This window comes from Hydra vulgaris, chromosome 14 (assembly GCF_038396675.1).
Source record: "Hydra vulgaris chromosome 14, alternate assembly HydraT2T_AEP".
NCBI classification, from domain to species: domain Eukaryota; kingdom Metazoa; phylum Cnidaria; class Hydrozoa; order Anthoathecata; family Hydridae; genus Hydra; species Hydra vulgaris.
The window spans coordinates 34,334,910-34,358,101 of NC_088933.1; the positions used below are offsets into that span (position 1 = coordinate 34,334,910).

At 28.5% G+C, this 23,192-nt stretch overlaps 1 protein-coding gene across 2 annotated transcripts; it reads left to right on the plus strand.

Moving 5' to 3' along the window:
* The first annotated feature begins 10,973 nt into the window (after positions 1–10,973).
* Positions 10,974–21,938, plus strand: LOC136091183 (uncharacterized). 2 transcript variants are annotated; one of them, XM_065818195.1, is made up of 2 exons: positions 10,974–11,067; positions 15,416–21,938. In XM_065818195.1, the coding sequence occupies exon 2, from the start codon at positions 15,425–15,427 to the stop codon at positions 21,647–21,649; it is 6,225 nt and encodes a 2,074-aa protein (XP_065674267.1). In that variant the 5' UTR covers positions 10,974–11,067; positions 15,416–15,424; the 3' UTR covers positions 21,650–21,938. The 2 variants fall into 2 exon arrangements, with proteins under 2 accessions (XP_065674267.1, XP_065674266.1); XM_065818194.1 differs by lacking the exon at positions 10,974–11,067 and adding an exon at positions 11,617–12,534.
* The last annotated feature ends 1,254 nt before the right edge of the window (positions 21,939–23,192 follow it).

The window sequence follows — 23,192 nt, forward strand, 5'->3', positions numbered from 1 at the left end:
AAATAAATTTAATGGATAAGAATATTAAAAAGCCTATAAATGAAATTGGTATTGGTTTAACTACTCGGTTAAAAATTGATGAAGTAATTTGAGTAATAGTGACTAAAGAGTGGTTTTATTTAAAAAAAAGGCAAATCAGTTTTTTGCAGATCTGTCGACACATCTCCTAGAGAAGTCCCCTTTAAAGTTTCTCATAATATGCACTACAATATCTACTAACCCAATTTTCATTTCAAATCCGAATAAAAAGAATACTTGTATCAATAATTTTGCAATTCTGTAGAAAAAAATTAGTTAAATATGGCTGTTTGTCACCAAAGTCTATCAAACTAGCGAAAACCTAATACTACATTGAAAATCATTTCAAGATTTTGATATTAAAAACGATAGTCTTGTTCGTTTTTCCTCTGACATTATTGGAGCAAATAAAGCTTATCAAGACGTTTGGAGTGTTTTTAAAATAGTTTTTGTGCTTCTACAGAGACAACCTTCCAATGATTAATGAACAACTTCTTACCGAAAATCTTGAAGAAAAATACCTTATTGCCATACGTCTTATTGAAAACAAATCGAAACAAAACAAAACAAGATCATTTTTCTTCCTTTGAAGAATCGTATAATAATAGTATTAAAATTAATAAAGAAATGCTGCAAAATGTAAAACTTGCAAGTAGTCAATATAAGGAGTATTTGTAATCACAGAGAAAACATAAACAATGTAACAGTTCGAACTTAAAAAAAAAAAAAAATTTTGAAAATGAGAAAAAGATAGTTAGAGCAAAGAGAAGAATCTTGCAAGGTGCAACTGGGTGCAAGGTGCAACTGGGTGCAAAGTGCAACTGAGTGCAAGGTGAAACTGAGTGCAAGGTGAAGTAACTACTTTGAAAGAAAACTCTGGTATGCTAGCCATAAATGCAAAAAAGAAAAGTAGTTTTGTTCTTTTGTATCTAATTTCTTTTGTAAGAACCAAATGAAAAAAAGAACCTCTTTCGAGAAAACCAAAAGGAAATTGAGGATTTGTACAATATAGAAAAAAAGATAATTCACGAAAATGAAAAACTCACTGCTTAATTTTAAAAGCATATTTTTGTACACATAGTTGTTGAGTGAAGTTTTGGTTTGTGTTTTATTGTTTTGCTAAAATGGTATTTATATTATGAGTTTTTGAAATGATTCTGATGTGAAATTGAAATTGGTTGCGTTAAAATTTCCTTTCAAATGAAAAATAGTTCCTTGTCAAATATTTTTTAAATTTATATTTAGTTTTGTAGCTGCAGTGATGTAGCTATATTTATTTGACTATAATGTATTTCTTTAATTTACACTTAATTTCTCTATTAATTTACAATTAGTAACGTATTTTGGGTTATCTATAAAAAAAGTCCGAGAAAATCCTAGAGTTTATAACTTTTTTTATTTGTAAGTCCTGGAAATGTCCTGGAAATAATGAAGTAAATGTTCTGGAAAAAGAAAAAAATTGTGCTGGAAAGTCCTGGAATTGTATTTTTTTTTATTTGGGGGGAACCCTATCTGTACTGACCATTGAAAACATGTAAGAGATTGCTACTTCACCTCCATAAACCTATATATTCAGTCGAAAACTTTCTTGTCCCATATTCTCTCTAAATCAATAAAAGGTATACGTTTTTTTTGAAAACTCAAAACCTTAGATAATGATGTGATAAGTATAAAGTTTTAGAAAAAGTCAAGCAATGTTTACAAAACTTATAGTTGGTGTGTTATAGCTGCTCAAAGTGGTAATTGTGACGTTATCATTTTGTCACCATTTTAATTTTGCTAAAATGGAAAATATACCGTCAGAAAGATAATTTAATGCTAGGCAAAATCATTGCCTGCGTGCAAAACATAAAAATATACTATTTTTTACGTAACTTTGTTCTTAATAAAAAAGTAAAAAAATTTTGGTTATTATGATACTTATTATGATATTTGGATATTTTGAATATGTAATAAAAATTTTTTAAAAGTTTTTTGTCATGATTGCAGTCATCTTTGTCAACATTTCGTTCTTGTCGTAATGAGAGCCACATATGTATCATCAACCACAAGAATTGTTAAAAAATATTTGCAGCCTCTAGAGTTGTGGAAAAAGTTTTTGAGTTAGTGTTTTGTACACATACATGAATCGTATGTCTACCATTGGGAAGGTTTCCTGAAAGTTTGTTTTCTGAAACAATATCAATCACTTCTTATTGTGTACGTTGAGAAATTTCGTTGATGATATTTTATAAAGGTCCTTCTAATGCTGTTCTTTCCATGTGTTCATTGGATTCAATTGTTGCTTTGGAGTTTAAATTCCATAAATTGCACCAAAGTATTTGCAATAGTTGTTTCAAACATGACCCATGTCATTACACATACATGAGTTATTAAGCTAAATTTTGTTCCTTCAAGCAAGTTCACACAACAAACTAAAGTACCTCAACTAACATCATAGATGCAGTTGGGAGATTCTATTATTGAACACATTAGTACTCTGTTAGAATTGATGTGTTTTTAGAATTTGCTTCTTTAGTAAAGCTTGTGGAAATGGAGTGAGCTAGAAATCAAAGTTTTGTTTAACATTATTTTTTCTCTGAGTATTTACACCTAATCTTGTAAATAGTTAAATTATTAAATTAAAAAATAAAAAGCTGTCTATTTGATAAAAATAGTTTTTATTGCCAAATGAATTTAGTTAGAGTGTCAAGCAATAGCATTTGATTGTTTGTTTACGTCTCTAAATATCAAACATCTGTAAACCTAATGTTGTTGAAACTTTGTTGAGCTACTAGCCTTCTAACTTTTTATCAATGCGTCTACCTTTAGTGGTTCTCATGACAAGACCGTTAAGTATTCTTTGAGTTTCCACCTTCTAACTAAAAAACCTAAACAATAAAAAAAAAACCTTCTATAATTTTTTCATAAGACTTAACATTCTTAAACTTCTGGCATAGTTTACAAAACTTGTTGCTGCAAATTCAAACGTTCAAAAGTTTCTTTAGGGCTTGCAGGAATAAACACCAGATTGAAGTTCTTTTTTAACATTTTAATGCCCTCATGGCGTCATTATACTCTAAATGTGAAACCATCATGCGGTTGTACGCGGTTTAACTTTTCTTTCCTCAATGAAAGCAATTATTACGCTTATAGTTTAAAACATTACTTTAAAAGTCACACATTTTTTTAACAAAATACAATTGTTTTAAACATCACTACTATCCGATTCAACAGTTTTAGGTTGTTCATACCTTGATTATCTATAGCTTTTTTTAAGAAATATTAAAAAACTAAGAAAATCAATGTTTCTTTTTTTATTACAGCATCGATTAGATAAACCATTAAAACTATTTGTACTAAAATGTAAGCTCTAAGAGATTTGGCCTTTTATGAAAATTTAATGGACATCAATGCTCCTCTTTGTACACTTCATTAAAGAGCCATTCAACTTAAAGTTCAGACATGGGTTTACCAATGGTAACTTGAAAACTTATGAGAAAGTTTGCAAACAATGGCAGATTATTATTTTAAATAATTACAGTAGCTTTCAAAAAATTTGGTTGATCAAAAATTAAACAAAATATGGTTGTCAAGTTTTTTGGGTAAGGATATCATAAGCTTAAGAGTTGCTTAAATACAAGACTTTTTTTATACATTTGAATAAATTATGAGAAGAGGTTTTGAAAATTATCACTCGGTGTTTTTACTGAATTTTGAATGAACCTTGATTAATTAGGGCATTGAGATTCCTTTATGGTCTAAAACCAAGTGCTTGTAAAAATAGATTAAGGTTCATTCTTGGTAAATAAGAAAATGGCATTGCTAAACCTTTGACTGCCTCAAACTTGACAAATCTATGCTTTAATTATGCTTTAATTACTTTATAGTTATAAATTATTGTACCGAGTTAAAGAAATAGTACCGAGTTAAGGAAATGTGTGTTTTTGTCTAGTTAAGTTAACTCCAATTTAAAGCATGTTTTCCCAGTTAAAGTGCATACGCTTTGGTCAATATTACGGCCAACCTATTGAATAAATTCATGTTTTGAAATATCATTTTTTAAATTCTTTAAACAAGTTCACTTCATTATGAGAAACAAAAGTTCTAGTCTAAGAATATAATCAACAGCCATTTTATCGCAATTAATTTGAAAATGCTCACTCTAACTCAAAAGGGATTATAACAAGCATTGATAATGGGCTAGAACATTGGACGATGTACTGATTAATGATTACTTGCTTTAGCTCTAATAAAACCACGTAGGGTAGACCGAGGCAAGTTGGACATGTTTTTATTTCTTTTGATGATTAGCATTTTAGCTTTTTATTAATTTGCGTATTTCACCATGAGGAAAAACTTACAAACTTGTATATTATAAAATGTAAATACACAGCTGGGGCATAAAGAAGAAAAATGTAGTCTTATTACTCAGCCCGTTTAAAATATGAATATAAATAAAAAAATTAGGATGCATCGTTAACATACACTTTTTCGTTATATCACAATGTCTATATTTTAGATTTATTAAGATTCAGATCAAGATCAAGAATAAATATGATCAAGAATGTAGTAGAAAATAACAAAAGTAAGTAAAAAATAAGAGATAACTTCATTTAAAAAGTTACAGAAGAAGTCTAATTCGTAGTCAATTATCAAAAGTTTTTCTTAAAGTTTATTTTAAAATTATTCAAAGGAAGAAATAGTTTTTAACTCATTGTTTATTAAAGTGCTTTATAATTTAGGTCCTCTGATTGCGATCGAGAACTTATAAGAAGAACAATTTGTTTTTGGTTGAGTATAATTGTTATTTAAAAGTTGCGTTTGGTATAAGTAATTTTTTTGTTTTTTTAATAAGTTAAAACAACCTAGGTTCCATTTTATTATTAACCTTGAACATAAGTTTAATAATTTAATTATGGTTAAGTTTAAATACGTTGAGTATTTTGAATTTGTTAAAACGAAATTTAGTGTGTGAGAAGCGATCCAAATTTCCAATAATTCCTACAGCGTGTTTTTGTTAAATTAGCAGCTTTATTTTTAGATACATAAGTGCTGCACCAAGCAACGTTCGCGTAATTTAGATAGCAATGAATAAAAGAAGAGTAAATTAATTTCAAACAGGTTTGGTTTAACAACTGATTGGTTTTGTATAGGAGGCCTATTTTTTTTGTCATATTATTTTGAATTATATTTCTGCGCTCCTTTCACATTAGATTTTCATAAAAAACAATACCTAGAAACGAAAAAGAATGCTTTCTCTTGACATAACAAATATTTACAAAAAGAAGGAAGTTTTAAGGTAATGTCCTTTAAAACTTCCTAATATAAACAATACGAAATAACTTTAAAAAAGGTTGTATCAAAAAACAATCACAAATGAATACTAAAGGCAATGGATTCTTTTATACTTTAGTGTCGTAAAATTTGAAAAGGAGACAACAAAAGTAAGAACTGTTTTCGAAGCTGCTACAAAGTGCCAAGGCGTTTCTCTAAATGAAGTTATAAGTCAAGGATTAAAACTGCAGCGAGATCAATGTGTCGTGCTGTTCCGAAAAAATGTAGTTGCTTTGACGACAGTATAGATTCAGATATCGCAATTGCCTTAGAAACAAAAGATTCTTGGTTCAAACCCCACCTCTGGGCAAGTTTTGCAACATCGGTTAGAAAGGAGGCGTGATATATAAAATGCTTATGCGCGGTGCTCGGTGATATAACCGCAAGGACATCTTGAGGCACCTAAAATAAAATTGAAATAAAAGAAATAAATTATTAAGATAAAACTGAAGAGCGGTTGTAATGTAAGTTATGTAAGCGGTATAATCAACTGTAAAAAAAGTGCGAATACTTCAAGAAAGTGATTTTCCAATTCAAAGAAAGTAATGGAATGCATTCCTTTAAAAACAAAAGCAGCAAAAAATAAATATATACATAGAAAATTACCTACGGTTAAAATATTGGCGTTACCTTGGATATGCTACCTTGGATATGCCAAAGATATGTTTATATTTAATTACACTCTACCACCCGAACATGTAACAAGTAAAAGACTGCTGTTAAAATATATCTAAAAACTCTTCAATCCAGTTGGGTTTTTATTTCCTTTTGTTCGATTCGAGTGAAAATAATATTTCAAGAACTATGGACTTTAGGAAAAGATTGAGATGAAATGCAAACTAAAAAACACACACCGTTGCAAAATACTTACGTTTTGGAAACAGTTATAAAGTTATTTATCCAATCATTCAAATAATTGTTGACGCTTCTTAAAATGCTATTAGAACAACTTGTTACTTAGTTTGTTGTAATGAAATTGGTGAAATTTCAAGTTCTTTTATTTTGTTGAAAACTCGTGTTGCTCTATTAAGCTCAGTAAGCATTCTAAAATTAGAATTAATGAGCGCGGTGTTAGGATTGAAACTATCCGTCATAGAAGCTTTGGCTAGCACATAAAACCATATAACCATAGTTGATATCAGTTGATATCAGTTGATATTAGTTGATATCAGTTGATATCAGTTGATATCCGTTGATATCAGTTGATATCAGTTGATATCAGTTGATATCAGTTGATATCAGTTGATATCAGTTGATATCAGTTGATATCAGTTGATATCAGTTGATATTAGTTGATATCAGTTGATATCAGTTGATATCAGTTGATATCAGTTGATATCAGTTGATATCAGTTGATATCAGTTGATATCAGTTGATATCAGTTGATATCAGTTGATATCAGTTGATATCAGTTGATATCAGTTGATACTAGTTGATATTAGTTGATATCAGTTGATATCAGTTGATATCAGTTGATATCAGTTGATATCAGTTGAAATCAGTTGATATCAGTTGATATCAGTTGATATCAGTTGATATCAGTTGATATCAGTTGATATCAGTTGATATCAGTTGATATCAGTTGATATCAGTTGATATCAGTTGATATCAGTTGATATCAGTTGATATCAGTTGATATCAGTTGATATCAGTTGATATCAGTTGATATCAGTTGATATCAGTTGATATCAGTTGATATCAGTTGATATCAGTTGATATCAGTTGATATCAGTTGATATCAGTTGATATCAGTTGATATCAGTTGATATCAGTTGATATCAGTTGATATCAGTTGATATCAGTTGATATCAGTTGATATCAGTTGATATCAACTGATATTATCTGATATCAACTGATATCAACTGATATTAGCTGATATTATCCCAAAGACTGCACACCACTTACATTAAATCATTTTTTGTTTGGGTAATTATGTTGTAATTTTGCCGCGGATGCAGTAGATACCACTTCATTCAACACAAAAAGAAGTTGACGTTAAGTCAAGAATTATTAGCGTTATAATATAAAGCGTTTTAGACATCGCTGCATGTGAGAATAGTTACCTATTCTTGGATCACGAAAAAAATGGAAAAGCGTAATGGGTAACTTAATATTAGGCAATCTAATAATAGTTATATTCAAAAATACTTCAAGAGGCGATTCGCCACTTAGTCGAGTAACGTAGGTTTTTCCTGGAAACGATGGATTAGTACGTGCGGCTAATGCTCAAGTGGGAAAGGTTACTTTGAAACTTTCAATAACCAAGTTATGTCCTCGCAAGCCGATAGAACCAAAAGATATTGATTATTTGGTCAATACCTTTTGGTTCTATATATATATATATATATATATATGCATATATATATACTATATATTATACATATATATGTATATATATGCATGTATATGTTATATACTATACATATATATGTATATATATATATACATAAATATATATGTATTTTTACATATATACATATATATATATATATATATTATATATATATATATATTTATATATATATATATATATATATATATATATATATATATATATATATATATATATATATATATGTATATTTATATATATATATATTAGAAATTAATTATTTATTAAAAACTTTTTTTTTTCAAATTAGTTTTTTGCGCAATAAGCATGAAAATAACATTTCATCTTTTTAACAATCGTTTTGTATATGACTAAACTTTCCGAAAAGTTTTTCTTTTTCAATTTTATTCGATTTTATTCGACTTTATTCCGATTTATTTAATAAGCAACCACTCTGACAAAGTTATATTTTAAAATAAATACTCAAAAGTTTTGCAATAAATCATATAAAACGCAACTTTGATGTCAAACTTATAATACTTGATTCTAATTAGTATTTAAATGATTCGTTAACTTGAAACAAAACTTGAAAATGTTTTTCGTCATGTCCGCGAGAAGAAGGCAAAACTCCGCCTCCAATTTGGTAGCCACAATTAGCTGGCAGAAGTTACTTGATGCGGCCTTTAAATGATTTTTCCTCCAAAAAAACCTCCTCTAAAGGTGGTCACCAAAGGCTTATTATGGACGTTTGTCTCCTAAAAATTATTCTTAAAAAAATTCTGGCAGCGGCCGCCAATAGAAAGATGGAAGCTAGTGGAGGCGGAAATTTTATTGTGAAGCAGTCGCCAACTGCTGCAAAAGAAAAGTGGAGGCGAGAAGCTATACTCTGTATATCAACACCGAGTTTTAGTTTGTTTTAGTCAAATAATAACAAAAGCATTCTGGAATCTTCAAAAGCATTCTTGAAGTCAGCAAGTGATCCGAAACTAAAAATATCACGTTTTATGTTTTAGTTTATGAGCAAAATTTGTGATTTTCTAACTTTTGGCTTATGTCACTGTTGTGTCATTATCACTGGATTTAAATGTCACTGGATTTAAATGTTTATTACAAGAATGCTTTTTCTCTTTTGATTGTACAATGGAATTTTTTTTAAAGAAATCAATAATCTAGTTCAGCTATTAAAATATCACTTTGCCTACCGTCATAAACAAAACCATTTACCTAGCACATATACAAATTTCTTTACAGTTATAAAAAGCTGTCGCTATTAAACTGGATCTGCTAGTATCTATAATCTTCATGTACAAAATCATTCTTCTGTAAATAATTGTCTAAAGTTCATAAAATACCTAAGAGTAAAATCTTGGAACAATTTTCCTTCGCCATTAAATCCAAAAGTTAAATCCAAAACCAAAATAAATAACATACTTTTTCGCGTTTTGTCTAAAGAGTGCAAAGTTATTTAATGTGTTTTAAGGAGATTTTTTAGGTACTGTTTTGAATTCACAAATCCATACAGTTTAAACAATATTACCATATAATTGTCATTGAGAGAAAACTCTTATTAAACTGTTTTTGCTATTTTGTTGCCAATAGTATTAATAGATTTTGTTGCCAATAGTATTAATAGAACTTAACAATTTAGCTTAAAAGAGTTTCACATTTTTTCAAAGCTAGTTAGTTTTTACAAAAATTCAAAAATTAATGCTAAAAAAAACAAGCTCTTGTATGGTTTTCTTTTTTTTTTTTTTTTTTGCAAATTTTATAAACACTGCATGTCAAAATTATATATACACACTGCATAGAGAGATCGCTAAACAAACTTTTTTTGCAAAACCGTTACACAAGTTTGTAAAAGTTTTCTCGGTTTTAGTAAAACAAGTGTGTTTGTTTTTTATTTAATTTTTTAGTTTAGAAGTTTTATTATAGTATTTAATAAAAGTTGTATTATTACATGCGTTTATTTATTAACTTTGGTACAATTATGAAATCATTAGCGTTTATTAGCCGGTGACCAATGTGATGTTGTATTTTTTTTTTTTTTTTGCATAGTTTAAAAATCATCTTTTGGCACCTGAAGTGGGCACAATCTGAAAATTACAACAAGCCTCTGTATAATAATTTTTAATAATATTTTTTTGTTGTTGTACACTTAAAGCAATGTTTATTTTTCATATAGGCAATAAAATTTGTTAAAATTAACTTTACTGTGGTACATTAACCTCTTTTGCAAAAACTAAGTATTGCTAAATAAATGTCCGCATCACTCTAAGTTGACACAAGGCTTTCATCCCGGGATTATAATAGTCGACGAGGAAATCAGTCAAACTTGCTTAATTTCCGAACCCAGCCTAAGCTTAATTGTCAAATTTTTTTATTATTTATTTATTTTTAAATACGCCATCCGTTGCGCATTTACCACTGCGCTACGGCTGCATAATTATAAATAAGCACATGTTTTTGTTCACAAATTATTTTGTTGTTGTCGGTAGATTTCATAATATTTGAAACAAAAATATATTTAAGTAATTTCGACAAGCTTTTTATATTTACCATTATAAAAATAAGCACTATTAAAAATTACTGCATATGACAATACTCTCATCCATACTGTCTGGATGAGAGTATGGTCAGATTGATGTCAGATTTTTGATGGACCATAAAATCCCTTGAAAAGTTTTCATCAGAAATTATTTGACCACGTTTGACCACGTTCTCACTAGATAAGTAAAATAGTTAAAGTTTTTGATCAATCAGCAACTTGATTTTAAATTGTTACTCGCTACATTCGGTGTTCTCATATCTCAAGTACAATGACATTTTGCCAAAAAATATTGTTAAAGGAACAAAAAAAAAAAAAAAAAAAAAAAAAGGAATAACATTAAAAATCAAATTAAAAACAACAACTTTTTAATTATGATAAGTCATACAATAAATTTGGTATAGCATTTTAGTTCATGAAGATAATATAAATAATAAATTATCAATTCAGTCCGAAAATAATTTACAAATAAAAGTAAATTGGTACACTAAACTGAATACAAACTTTTAGTATATTAAATATACGGTAAAGTATACCGTAAAGTTAGTATACTGTAACCGGCGATCCTTACTGCTTGTTAAAATTATGCATACTCGCTGCATGAAAAAAGCAGGAGAGTTTTTATATATAGTCGACTATCTTTTAATTTGTTGTTTTCAGTTTAAGCAGTATTAATAGCTGTACATAAAAACACTGACTTTAAAACAAACTGTTGCCATAGCAATATTAAGAAGTTCAACATTTTAAATAAACACTTTTAAAACTACTTTTCCCATAACTTTAAAATATGGTCTAAAGTCCATAAAACACCAAAGTGTAAAATCTTGAAACATTCTTCCTTCACCATTAAAATCAGGTATTAATTTTAAACACTGTCTTATTTAACTATTTTTTAGAAAGATACTTTTTATAGAGTTTAAAATAAACATGGAACCGGATTTGCCGAAATTGTTAACAAAATTTCGGCCGGATGAGACTTATATTTATGTAATTTTTTACCTTTAAGATTGAAAGTGAAAGACTGCGCCTCAGCATCGAGGCTACATAATATATACTTATAACCTATAATATATATATATATATATATATATATATATATATATATATATATATATATATATATATATATATATATATATATATATATATATATATATATATATTTTAACTTGAATAATATTTATATTTAAAATTATTTCTTTGTTTTACCATATTCAAAATTTTCATAAACTTTTAGAAATCTTTACATAAGTGATTACTGCAAATAAAATAAGGCAAAGCTACAGTTAAGCGGTCTAAAATAATTTTTATCGCTTAACTGTAGTTTTGCCTTATTTTATTTGCAATAACTTTTATCGATAAAATATTTCATCATTTAATGTGCTTTTGTATGGAGAGCTAATGTATGCTCAAAGTGGTAACTTTTTAATAATAACATAAGAAATATTTAGTGGCTTTAGTACATATATGAACTATCTTATAGCCTGCTTCTACAAGAAAGTGCTGCTACATTGACTGAGGATTTGGCATACGGCTGCAATCTTTTTTCTTTTATTATTTCAATATATCTAATGCCTAAAAAGCCTCCACTAACGAGAGCGCAACAAGCGAAAAAATAAAATTATTTTAGACCGCTAATATGTGGCTTTACCTAAAATTGAATCGTATTTGTCAAGAATTTTTTATTTTTTATCTAGGTTTACCCATAGACCTTTCTTGCCCTGAAGGATAATGATTTTTTGATTGAAAATACACTGTCTGTGTTACACATGTCTTAAATAAAAAAGTAAAAAACAAATTTCGTTATTCCGACCTAAAATTTTGTTATTCCGGCCGGAACCGGAATAATTTAAAAGCGACAAATTCCGGCTTGAAATCTGGTACATCCCTAAATTTTATAACGTAGCAAAGGACTTTAAAACCTACTGAGGCTGAAAACACACATTTTTACATACTTACAAAAAATTTTATGTAGAAATTTCATGAAAAATTTTGAATTATAAGTATCAACTTTTAGAAAAATTTATTTTTCCTCAAAAACTTTAAAACTTTACTGCCTTAAACGATTTCAGCTTTTCTATCGCAATCAATTAAAACACTCTTCTACTCAGAGACTATAAAAAAATTAACGTCACTTTAACGTATCATCTTATAATGAAAGTAACCAACTGTGAAATAAATCTAAGTTAGTGGAGCAAAACTTTAATGTAAATTATACTTTTCTAGTAACAATCAAAAAAAGTTAAAAATTTTGTTTGAAGAAAAACAAAAAAAGAATGAGTTTTAACAAAAAAACTCCTCATGTATACATTTCATGTTAAAAGTAGGAGAATTATTTTATTTAATCGACTATATTTTTGTTTGTTGTTTTTAGTTTAAAATGTATTAATATTTACAGATTAAAACACTGACTTTAAAACAAACTTTCGCCATATGGCAATAACAGGAGGTTCAACATTTTCAAATAAACACTTTTAAAACTACTTTTGGTAAAACTTGCAGAAAAATGTACGAGTAAGCGCAAAATTTATTTTAGCAATAATTAAGATAAATATCACTACTTAGGAAAGTTACCATTTACAAAAAAAAATCTTTAAATAAAGATACGTTAAAGCAACTGCATATAATTATTAATGTCTGAAAACTTTAATTTAGATGTATTTTTGTCCCACAACCTTTAACTCCTTTATATATATAACTATATAGTTATGTTAATAACTATATAACTGCGCAAGTGTATGCCTATATAACTGTACGCGTATATAACTACATAGCTATAAACATATATAAATGCATACCTGTACAAGTATACAACTGCATAATTGTACACGTATATAACTACATAAATGTAAATGTATATAACTATACCTGTATATATATATATAGCTATACACTGTACATGTATATAATGTACATCTAAATAACTGTTGATGTCTTTTGTAGGAGCTCCCACATAATTTTTTGATGTTTCAGATATGACAGTTTCAGATATGACACTTTTTGATGTTTCAGATATGACAGTTTCAGATATGACACTTTTTGATGTTTCAGATACGACAGTTTCAGATATGACAGTTTCAGATATGACACTTTTACGTATTGTGCTAACTTCAAACTTAAGTATGTTCATACCTATGCCAAATGAGAATACTTTGCTAAAAACGCGATGATTGAGGCCTTAGAACAAAGATAACAAAAAATACTTGGCCTCTTGGTTTTAAATTTCATTTAAAAATATTGTTAAGTATAGTAGTTATGACCATGCAAAATTTTCTTTTTGAAAAGAAAAGTGGAGGGGGGGGGGGCGGGAAGTGTTGTCAGAAATTTTGATCATAACATTTGTAATTTACAATATTTTGTATAAAATTTAAAACCTGTCGGTGTATTTCAATTTAGTAAAAGATAGTAAAGTTGAAAATTTTACTAATTAACTGCCCTCACATTTGAGCAGGTGGGCGAAATAATTTTGGGAATTTTGGTTTCCGAGCTATTATTGTCGCAATTTTTTGCAAAGCCTCGTATGGCATAAGGATGAGTCAACACAACACGTGAAAGTGTCATATCTGTAACTATGGGCGCCCCTGAACTTTCCTTATATTACTATACATGTCAAAAATTATGTAAATGTGCATTTGTTTAATTATATAGTTATGCGTATGCATAAATATATAACCGTACATATGAAAAACTGTACATATATAAAACTAGAAAACTGTACATATATAAAATTAAAAAACTGTACATTTATAAGATTATAAAACTGTACATATAAAACAATAAAACTGCACATGCGTTTAACTAACCAACTATGACATTTTTCTACATTAGTTTGTTCTTAGCTATATGTAATAAGTTAGTTTTTGCTTTTTTTTGAATAATTTTATTTTACTCCGCTAAACTGAAGGATTATTATTTTTTAAATACAATTTAGTTTGTTTTTTAATAACTTTTTTCCAAATAAAACTTTAATTTTGCAGAAAATTTTAACCTATTTATTTTACATCTAGTTTGTTGCATTTAATGTTTACTTGTTTAATTAACACACACACACACACACACACACACACACACACACACACACACACACACACACACACACACACACACACACACACACACAAAATACACCAGAAAGTTTAAAACAATCGTGGGTCATTTTAGAATTTATGTAATTAAAATGTATAAAAAAATTACTAAATTTTATATAGTAGTATATAAATAATTTATGTAAATAATTAAATATAAAATTATATTTAAATAAAAATTTAAATTATAACTTAAAACTAGATATAAAATTACTAAAATTATAGTAAAATAAAGTATTACTTAAGAAATACTTAATTTTAGGACAAATTTGTCCTAATTTTCTACTTAATGTAAAACCAGCATGCAATCACCATAAAACTTTGTAGAAGTTTTAAAGCTATTGCTCAAATTATTTCCGAATATTTTCATTAAAAACGTCTTAAGCACAGGCTCATTACTCAAAACATTTTTTATTGAAGACATTTGTTGTTGACATTTGTTGTTGACATTTGTTGAAGACATTTTTTATTGAAGCCACGATTGACTCAGAAACGTTTTTTTTAAGTATAAATTTTTTTTTTTCTTTTTTTAATTTGTTTAGAAAGTTTTTCAAATAAAAGTTAAATGCAAAATAGAAAAAAATTTAAATAATTTTTAGCTTTTCATTGTCCAAAGAGTGAGAAGTTATTTAATGTGTTATTAGGAGATTTGTTGTGCATGGTTTTGATCACATAAATCCATGCAGTTTAAACAATATTAAACTATTACTATACGATAGTTCATCTGAGAAAACCTTATTGAATTATTTTTGCTATCTCGTAGCCGAATAAATTGTCTTATTAAAACATCACATTTTAGCTTAATAGAGTTCCACATTTTTTCAAAGCTGGTTGATGTTAGTTTTAAAAAATTAGTGGTAGTTGGTGATATTGTTGCAACTAACAATTTTTCTTCACAACATTGCAAATTATTTTTCGTTTTATAAAAAAATGCTAATTTACATTTATAATTATTCCTTCTTTTTTATTCAAAATTTTGGTATACACACACAAACACACACACACACACACACACACACACACACACACACACACACACACACACACACACATATATATATACATATATAAATATAATAAATATTCATGGTTATATTTTCAAACTAAATTGATTTTTAGATAAAAAAAATGTCTGAAAGTTGTAGAGTAAACCTTCATTATCTGTACAGTGAAGGAAATATTGATATTTATATTAATAGTGTTATTAAGTACAAACTTGGAGGATTTAAGAAAGATGAACATGCTAATGATTATAAATTTCTTCTTAACAACAAGTTTGGAGTAGGTAGAAATTCTTTTAACGTTCTGTATTCGGGAGCTATAGATAGTGCTGGTAAACGTCCACTGGATTATTTCTTTGATAAATCTAAACAACCTGCTCCTGAAACAAAAGATGATCGCACAGATGTTTTCGATGAAATAATGCCAATAATGCTTTCTGAAAAAAATTGCAAAGCAAAAATATTATTTCCTTACAGTATAACTAATATTCAGTGGCATATTGGAGAAATCGTTATAGATAAGAATGAAGATAATGTTTCAGTAGTAATATACAACCATAACCCTTATGGTGGTGGGCAGTTATTAAAAGATAATTTTAGCTTACTCAATACCACTTTACACAAAGTCATAAGTAGAAGTGGTTTGCAGGTAATATCGGTAACTAGACCGCTAAGTCCTTTTACTAATGGAAGACAAAATACGGCCGATAAAACATCTTGCGGCGTAATTGTTGCGGATGAATTAGTTAAAAGAATTACCGGTAGTAGCCTCACCATATCCTCACCTTATCCCCATGGCGCAGAACAACTACGTTTATCGCAGCTTAATTTTCTTCAAGAAAAATTGGGGAGAGACAACTTGAACTATAAACTTTTTAAACAGCAAGTTACATATGCGGAAACTAATTTAGAGGAAAATTTATCTATATCTAATAGCAACTATGTTGCAAGACCAACATTAGAAGCAAGACTAACAATAGAAGATGTAAGAAAAAAGGTAGAACAAGTATTGAGTTCAAAAGAAAGCGACATTATTAAAATTGATCAACTAAAAAAACTAGAGAGTGCGCAATACAAACCATTAATCCAGCAACTAGTTTATAAAAAGAGTGAAGAAGAACTTAAGGATTTGCTAATAGTTTTAAAGGATTTAGGTTTTGTAACCATTAAGCTTGGTGAGTTAAGCGGAGAGCTAAAATTTTATACCGACGCGTCAATATTTTATCAGTACGTCATTACTATATTAGATGAGAGACTGAACGAAAAGTTAATAAGTTTAGAGAATAAACATGAGTTTATAAAACACCAAAACTTAGATCCACATCAGCAACTTACTCATATACAACAGCTGATATTCTCAGCAATTGGTGGAAACCCTGAGAAAATGCAGGTTGTTCAAAAAGAAGTACAAACTAATAAAAGTATTTTACTAGCACTGCGAAGCAACGTTGATGAAACAATGCAAAAAGTTGAAGAATTTTACGAAAAGTCAAAAACTGATAATCAAGAAGATAAAGAAAAGTATCAGAAGTTATATGTGAGCAGCGCAAGTGCGTTATTTGAATATATAGCTAGTGAAATGAAAAAGTTCTTGTCCAAGCTATACAGCGACAGTGAACAACAAATGTCTTTAACACCACCTTGTAAATATTCGGTAGTAGGACTTGGTTCAATGGCACTAAAGCAAATGACACCATTTTCAGATTTAGAGTTTGCCATATTGACGGAAAATGAGGATTACAAACAAAGCAGCAATCCTCAGATACAAGCATATTTTAAGAACTTGAGTCACTTGGTAAATTTCAAAATTATTACTCTTGGAGAAAGTATAATACCTATAAGCAAATATGGCGTAGATATGGAACATCTAGTACACAGAGCAGTTAACTTTGATTTAGGTGGTAAAACTCCTCTTGGAAGAATAGATAATGACAAACCATATGAACTCATTAAAACAGTTGAATGGATGATGCATTATGTGCGTAATGAGGGAGACAAAGCTAGTCATATAGATAAGAACCTACCTTATATATTACAAAATGTGTGCTACGTTTATGGAGAAAAGATGCTTATTAATGATTACGAAAAAAAGGTGTCAGAGTTTTTGCATAAGAAAATTGAAGATAAAATATACGGTACACTAAAAATCTGTCAGATTAGAGCCATTAAGCTTCTAACAGAGGAAGCCAACGAAATTGACTATTCTAAGTTTAGTTTGTTATCTATACCTGCTAAATCTAATCCTAAGAAAAGTTTGAATCAACCTAAAGGTGACCTAGACGCATTGCAACCTAATTTATTCAAAAGCGAGGGTAGATTATTTGAGGTTAAAAAGGATATATACCGATTACCTGACCGTCTAGTGTACAATCTTGGTTTGTATTATGGTATTAATAACGGCAGTTGCTGGGATACAGTTGATACACTAAAAAGTAAAGGAATAATTACCCTAAAAGCAGCAGTTAATTTAAAAATTGCTATAACTTTTGCAACTATCCTAAGATTGAAGACTTATTCTTACCATAAAGCACAGCAAGAGGATATGTCAATATTTGTTAGACCAGCCGAAACTGAGTCTGAAAATACAGAATTAGCTAAGCAGATATTTCATTTACCTGAAAAAGATTTAAAAGTAAACGGTAAACTGTTTGAATACTTTTATACTGCATTGCCGTTACATGAAAAGTTAGAGAAATTTTGTGACAAACATAAAATATTTAATTATCTAACAAAAAGCTTTTTCCAGGATTCTGAGTTTTACGCGGATGATTTTGCTACTAAAGGTTTTATTCATTATAGATTAGCCCAATATGAAATAGCTCAAAGCAATTTAGAATTAGCATTAAATGACCCGAATAATAAAGATAACTTACAAGTAAGACTAATTTTAGGACACATTTATAGAAATTTTGGTAAATGCGATCAGGCTATTGAGAAATATGAGTATTGTCTAAAGGTGCATAAAACGATCTACCAAAATCAACCTCACCATAGTGTTGCTAATTCTTTAAATGATCTAGGTGCAGCTTTTTATGTTAAAGGAGATTATGATCAAGCAATTAAGTATTACGAAGAAAGTCTTGAGATGAATAAACGAATTTATCAAGACCAATCTCTCCCTAGTGTTGCTATTTCTTTAAATAATATAAGTGTTGTTTATTATGCTAAAGGACATTATAATAAGGCAATAAAGAATTATGAAAAGAGTTTAGAGATATATAAACTCAATTATAAAGAAGAACCTAATCTGCATGTTGCTGATTTTTTAAACAATCTTGGGTCAGCATATTATGCTATAGGAAATTATGATCAAGCAATTAAACATCAAGAAGAGACTCTTAAGATATACAAACTAATTTATAAAGAAGAACCTCACTCAAATGTTGCTGATTCTTTAAATAATCTAGCGATATCTTATCATAATATAGGGCAACATGATCAGGCCATTAAATATTATAAAGCAAGCTTAAAAATGAAACAACTAATTTACCAAAATCAACCTCATCCGAACATTGCTGATACTATAAATAACATAGGTTTAGCTTATCAGAATAAAGGAAAACATGATCAAGCAATTGAATATTTTGAAATAAGCTTAAAGATGAAAAGATTGATCTACCAAAATCAGCCTCAACCAAATGTGGCTGATTCTTTAAATAATCTTGGATTAGCTTATCATGCTAAAGGACAGTACGATGAAGCAATTAAGTACTACAAGGAGGGTCTTCAAGTATACAATCTCATCTATAAAATGACACCTCATCCAAGTGTTGCAGACTCTTTGAATAATCTAGGGATATCTTATCAAAACAAAGGACAATATGACCTGGCAATTAAGTTCTTTAAAAAAAGCCTGAAAATAAGCAAATTTGTATATAAAGAGAAACCTCATGCTAGTGTTGCAAACTATTTAAATAGTTTAGGGTCAGCTTATCAAAATAAATCAAAATATGACTACGCAATTGAGTGTTATGAAGAAAGCCTAGAGTTGAAAAAACTGATTTACCAAGATCAATTTCACCCAAGTGTTGCTTTTTCACTAAATAATCTAGGATCAGCTTATCGTGCGAAAGGACAACATGATCAGGCAATCAAGTGTTATGAAGAGAGCCTAAAGATAAAAAAATTTATCTACCAAGATCAACCTCATCCAAGTGTTGCTGATTCTGCAAATAATTTAGGCGCAGTTTATCATGCTAAAGAACAATATGATCTGGCAATTAAGTATTATGCACAAAGCCTAGAGATATACAAACTTATCTATAAAGAAGAACCGCATCCGAATATTGCTGATGTTTTAAATAATCTGGGTGCACTTTATAGTGATAAGGGGCAATATAATGAAGCAATTAAGTATCATAGTGAGAGCCTAAAATTAAAAAAACATATTTACAAAGAAAAAGCTCATCCGAATGTTGCAGATTCTTTATACAATCTAGGTGCAGCTTATCATGCTAAAGAGCAATATGATCAGGCCATTAATTATTATATTGATAGTCTAGATATTTGTAAACTTATCTATCAAGAAGAGCCTCATTCAAGTATTGCTGCGTCTTTTCATAATCTAGGTTTAGTTTATAATGCTAAAGGACAATACGATCTGGCCATTAAGTATTATGAGGAGAGCTTAAAGATGAAAAATCTAATTTACCGAAATCAACCTCACCCTAGTGTTGCTGATTCTATAAATCAGTTAGGAGTAACTTATCATGTTAAAGGTGAGTATGATCGAGCTCATAAGTGTTATAAAGAGAGCCTTGAAATATACAAACAAATTTATAAAGAAGAATTTCATTCTGGTTTAGCTGATTCTTTAAATAATATAGGTGAAATTTATTTTGTTAAAAGGCAATATGACCAGGCAATTAAGTATTATAAAGAGAGCTTAAAAATGAAAAAACTTATCTACAAAAAAGAACCTCATCCAAATGTTGCTGACTCTTTAATTAACCTAGGATCGGTATATTTCGCAAAAAGAGAATATGATCAGGGGATTAAATGTTATAAAAAGAGTCTAAAAATAAAAGCACTGATCTACGAAGATCAACCTCACTCTAGTATTGCTAATTGTTTGAATAACTTAGGTGCAGTTTATCTTGCTAAAGAAAGTTATGATGAGGCAATTAGTTATTTTGAAGATAGTCTAAAGATGAAAGAGTTAATCTTTCAAGATCAACTCCAACCAAGTGTAGCTAATTCGTTAAATAATCTAGGATTTGCATATTGTGCTAAAGGACAATATGATTATGCAATTAAGTATTATGAAGAGAGTCTAAAGTTGAATAAGTTAATCTACCAAAATCAATCTCACCCTAGTGTTGGTGATTCATTAAATAATTTAGGGTTAGTTTATAATGCTAAGGGTCAATATATTGACGCAATTAAGTATTATAGCCAAGCTTGGAAAATAATATCAGTTTTTCAAGATCATGCTAAAACAGAGAGTATAACAAATAACTTAATAAATACAGTTATGTTGTTTGCGAATAAATATTCTTTAAATCCGAAGGAGATTGCTCTTAAAACTTTTTATTTTGCTTCACAAGAGATAGATTTTTCAGATTATAAAGTACATTTAAACTTTGCGTTATCGAATGATTGTAATAATAAACGTGATCAGCAAGATGTTATAGATAATTATAAGTTAGCACTTATATTTCTTCCGAAGGAACAACTAGGTATTAAATTAGATATATATAACAAGTTGGCTGCGTTGACAGGAGAGGGTTATAAAAACATCGAACTATGGCAAGCTGTATCAGAAGGGAATACAGGTTGGGTCAAAGAGCTAATTATTAATGATGGGGTTATTGACAGTACCCTATTTGCAAACACTACCCCCCTGATAATAGCAATAGTCAAAAAAGATATTGATATGGTATCAGCATTTGTTTTAGGAAAAGCTGATCTTAATAAACCTAATAATAATCAAGATAAAATTACCCCCTTATATTACTCTTTAGCATATAATGGTCACCCAATCGATATACAAATAGTTGAATTGCTTCTCAGAAACGGCGCTGATGTTAATAAATTAGTGTCTAATAATGATGCACCAATACATTTAGCGCATCGAATTGGCCACAAAGAAGCTGTAGGGTTATTACTGCAGTACGGAGCTAATATTCTTGCTCAAAACTCTGAAGGCAAGACACCATTACATTGTTTATTAGAGAGCACAAGTGTTAGCAACATAGCGAAATCGGAAATATTACAAGAATTTTATTATATGTGTGAAAATATAACTTTTAAAGATAAAGTCGGTAATATTGTAGTAAATGATGCTAAAAAATATTGTTCTGATGAGCTGTTATCTTTCATTACTAATGGAAACTATGGAAACAAAACTTAATTAAAAGATTGATCTCTAGCTACTGCTAACTTTTGCGTTAACAACTTAATAATTTTTCGGTGACAGTTATTCTACTTCAGAAGAATAATTTACAAGTTCTTGACTTAAGAATAAACAATCTCTTGAATAACTAGGAATCAATTTAGATATTTTAACAATTATCTGTTAGAAATAAATTATTTTTGTTCCATTACTGTGAACATTATACTATATAACTAAAAATTATCATGCCAGTTACAATCTATATGCTTTTATTGTAATATCACCGAGAAATAAAATAGTATCCTTATAACTTGTTTTCTTTTATACACACTTGCAGTGGTTTTGAAGTTAAATTTAATGCTTGTGGAATGTATAAATACAATTATTTTTACTACGATGTGTAAAAAACAAACACATTTTAATTATATTTCTAATTCAAAAACTAAAAAAGATAACACAGGTCAACAAAAAAAATTTTTTTTCTGGTGCGGAGCAAACAATTTGTTTTTTGTATAGCATTCTCATTTTGATTTCAAATATGCAACTCTTTTTTTACCATCACGTCAAGTTGTAAAGATATTTAGGTTCAAATATTAAGTATTTAGGGTAAAGTCCCTAATATTGTCGAAAAAAAAGTTATTCAAAAGTATGTCAACCTGGGTCTCAAAAGAAGCGTATTTTCATAGAGATTTTAGAAAACATAAATATTCTTTCTTAAAATTTTTTAACAAAAAAATTATGTTAAAAAATGCTAAAGACTCTTAAAAAAATTTCAACAGAATGTTATTCAGCAATAACACAAAAAATATTTATTTTTATTACAAATGAATAACATTTTTAAAATCTCTATGAAAATACGCTTCTTTTGAGACCCAGGTTGACATACTTTTGAATAACTTTTTTTTCGACAATATTAGGGACTTTACCCTAAATACTTAAGATTTGAACCGAAATATCTTTACAACTGACGTGATGGTAAAAAAAGAGTTGCATATTCAAAATCAAAATGAGAAATACTATACAAAAAAATAAATTGTTTGCTCGGCACCAGAAAAAATTTTTTTTTTTTGTTGACCTGTGTAATCATTCAAGTTTGTAAAAAGTTACAAAAATTAAAGTTAGTAAAAAACTAGAATAATTCAAGTTAGTAAAAAAGTACGATAATTTAAGTAAGTAAAAAATAAAAATAAAATATAATCTTTTTTAAATTTATCTATTTATTTGAGTTTTTTTTATTTATTCGAACTGAATTTATTTTATTTAAATTCTTATTTTTTAGCATTTTAACAAAAAGTGATGTATCGAAAAACCTTTTAATTCATTTTTAATTAAACGTTTGACAGCCAAGTTGTTGCCCCCCCTTCCCCGCAATTTTATTTTGTTCTAGCTACTCATTTCTCAGCAAATTTTTTTTTTTTTTTTTTTGCATGCAATTAGAACGCCCTCACAATTATTAAAACGCTTTACAATGTGCATTTACTCATCTAAACGCGTTTTAGAAAACTTAAACAATTAGAACTAAATATGGTTTTGTTTACTAATAATTAATGAAACTATATAT